The sequence below is a fragment of the Sinocyclocheilus grahami genome, unplaced genomic scaffold (genome assembly GCF_001515645.1).
Source record: "Sinocyclocheilus grahami isolate Dianchi unplaced genomic scaffold, SAMN03320097.WGS_v1.1 scaffold1164.1, whole genome shotgun sequence".
Classification (NCBI taxonomy): domain Eukaryota; kingdom Metazoa; phylum Chordata; class Actinopteri; order Cypriniformes; family Cyprinidae; genus Sinocyclocheilus; species Sinocyclocheilus grahami.
In genome coordinates, this window is record NW_015506343.1 from 1 (window position 1) to 692 (window position 692).

Below are 692 nucleotides of genomic sequence, written 5' to 3' on the forward strand. Positions count from 1 at the left end.
AAAAAAAAAAAAAAAAGCAAAACTCTGATTTCTGGGTGATTTGATATTTTGTAATTGTGATTTTATAATTTCAAAACATAAAGGAAAAAGTATAAATGAATGTCTAATAAGCCAATAAGTGCTCCTCTGCTGCCATCTACAGGTTATAATAGTGATTATGCTTTTTTTTTTTACACAAGTGTTTGTTCACCGCAGTATATTTTGGACATCCCATTAAATTTAAAACGTAGACAGTGCCCACAAATGTAAGTCGAACGTAGAAACGAATGAAATGACGAATTATAGCCTAAGCCTATATAGTCTATACCTTTACCATTTGTTGTCTGTCTGGAGCTATCATGCTGATGCTGTCGGTGTCCTTGACCTCTGACCTGAGATGGACAGCTCTCACAGCAGCTCAGTGTATCTGTCTCCGCCCCCCGACCCCAGCTGGAGAAGGTAACACGCTTATTGCTTGGATTCACGTAAAATAAAAACGATTAATGAAAATGAAACTCAAATTCTGATGTATCAAACTGCAAAGGCTGCCATTTGAATAAAAAAAATAAAAAAATGGAATGTACACAAATGTTAGTATTGTAATTTTACAGTTGTAATGTAAAGTGAAATATTTTTTATCTTACAGTGAATATACATATATAAATGTGTGTGTGTGTGTGTATATATATATATATATATATATATAAAGTAAT

At 32.5% G+C, this 692-nt stretch overlaps 1 protein-coding gene across 2 annotated transcripts in view; it reads left to right on the plus strand.

Annotated features, from left to right (window-relative positions):
- The first annotated feature begins 155 nt into the window (after positions 1-155).
- The window catches only part of LOC107567518 (CREB-regulated transcription coactivator 2-like), a 31,391-nt gene continuing 30,854 nt past the window's right edge, over positions 156-692 (plus strand). Inside the window, exon 1 of one of the 2 annotated variants that reach the window (XM_016253208.1) lies at positions 156-438. In XM_016253208.1, the coding sequence (XP_016108694.1) occupies positions 377-438 (62 nt within the window). In that variant the 5' untranslated portion in view covers positions 156-376. The remainder of the gene's footprint in view (positions 439-692) is intronic. The other variant, XM_016253209.1, reaches the window with a different exon arrangement.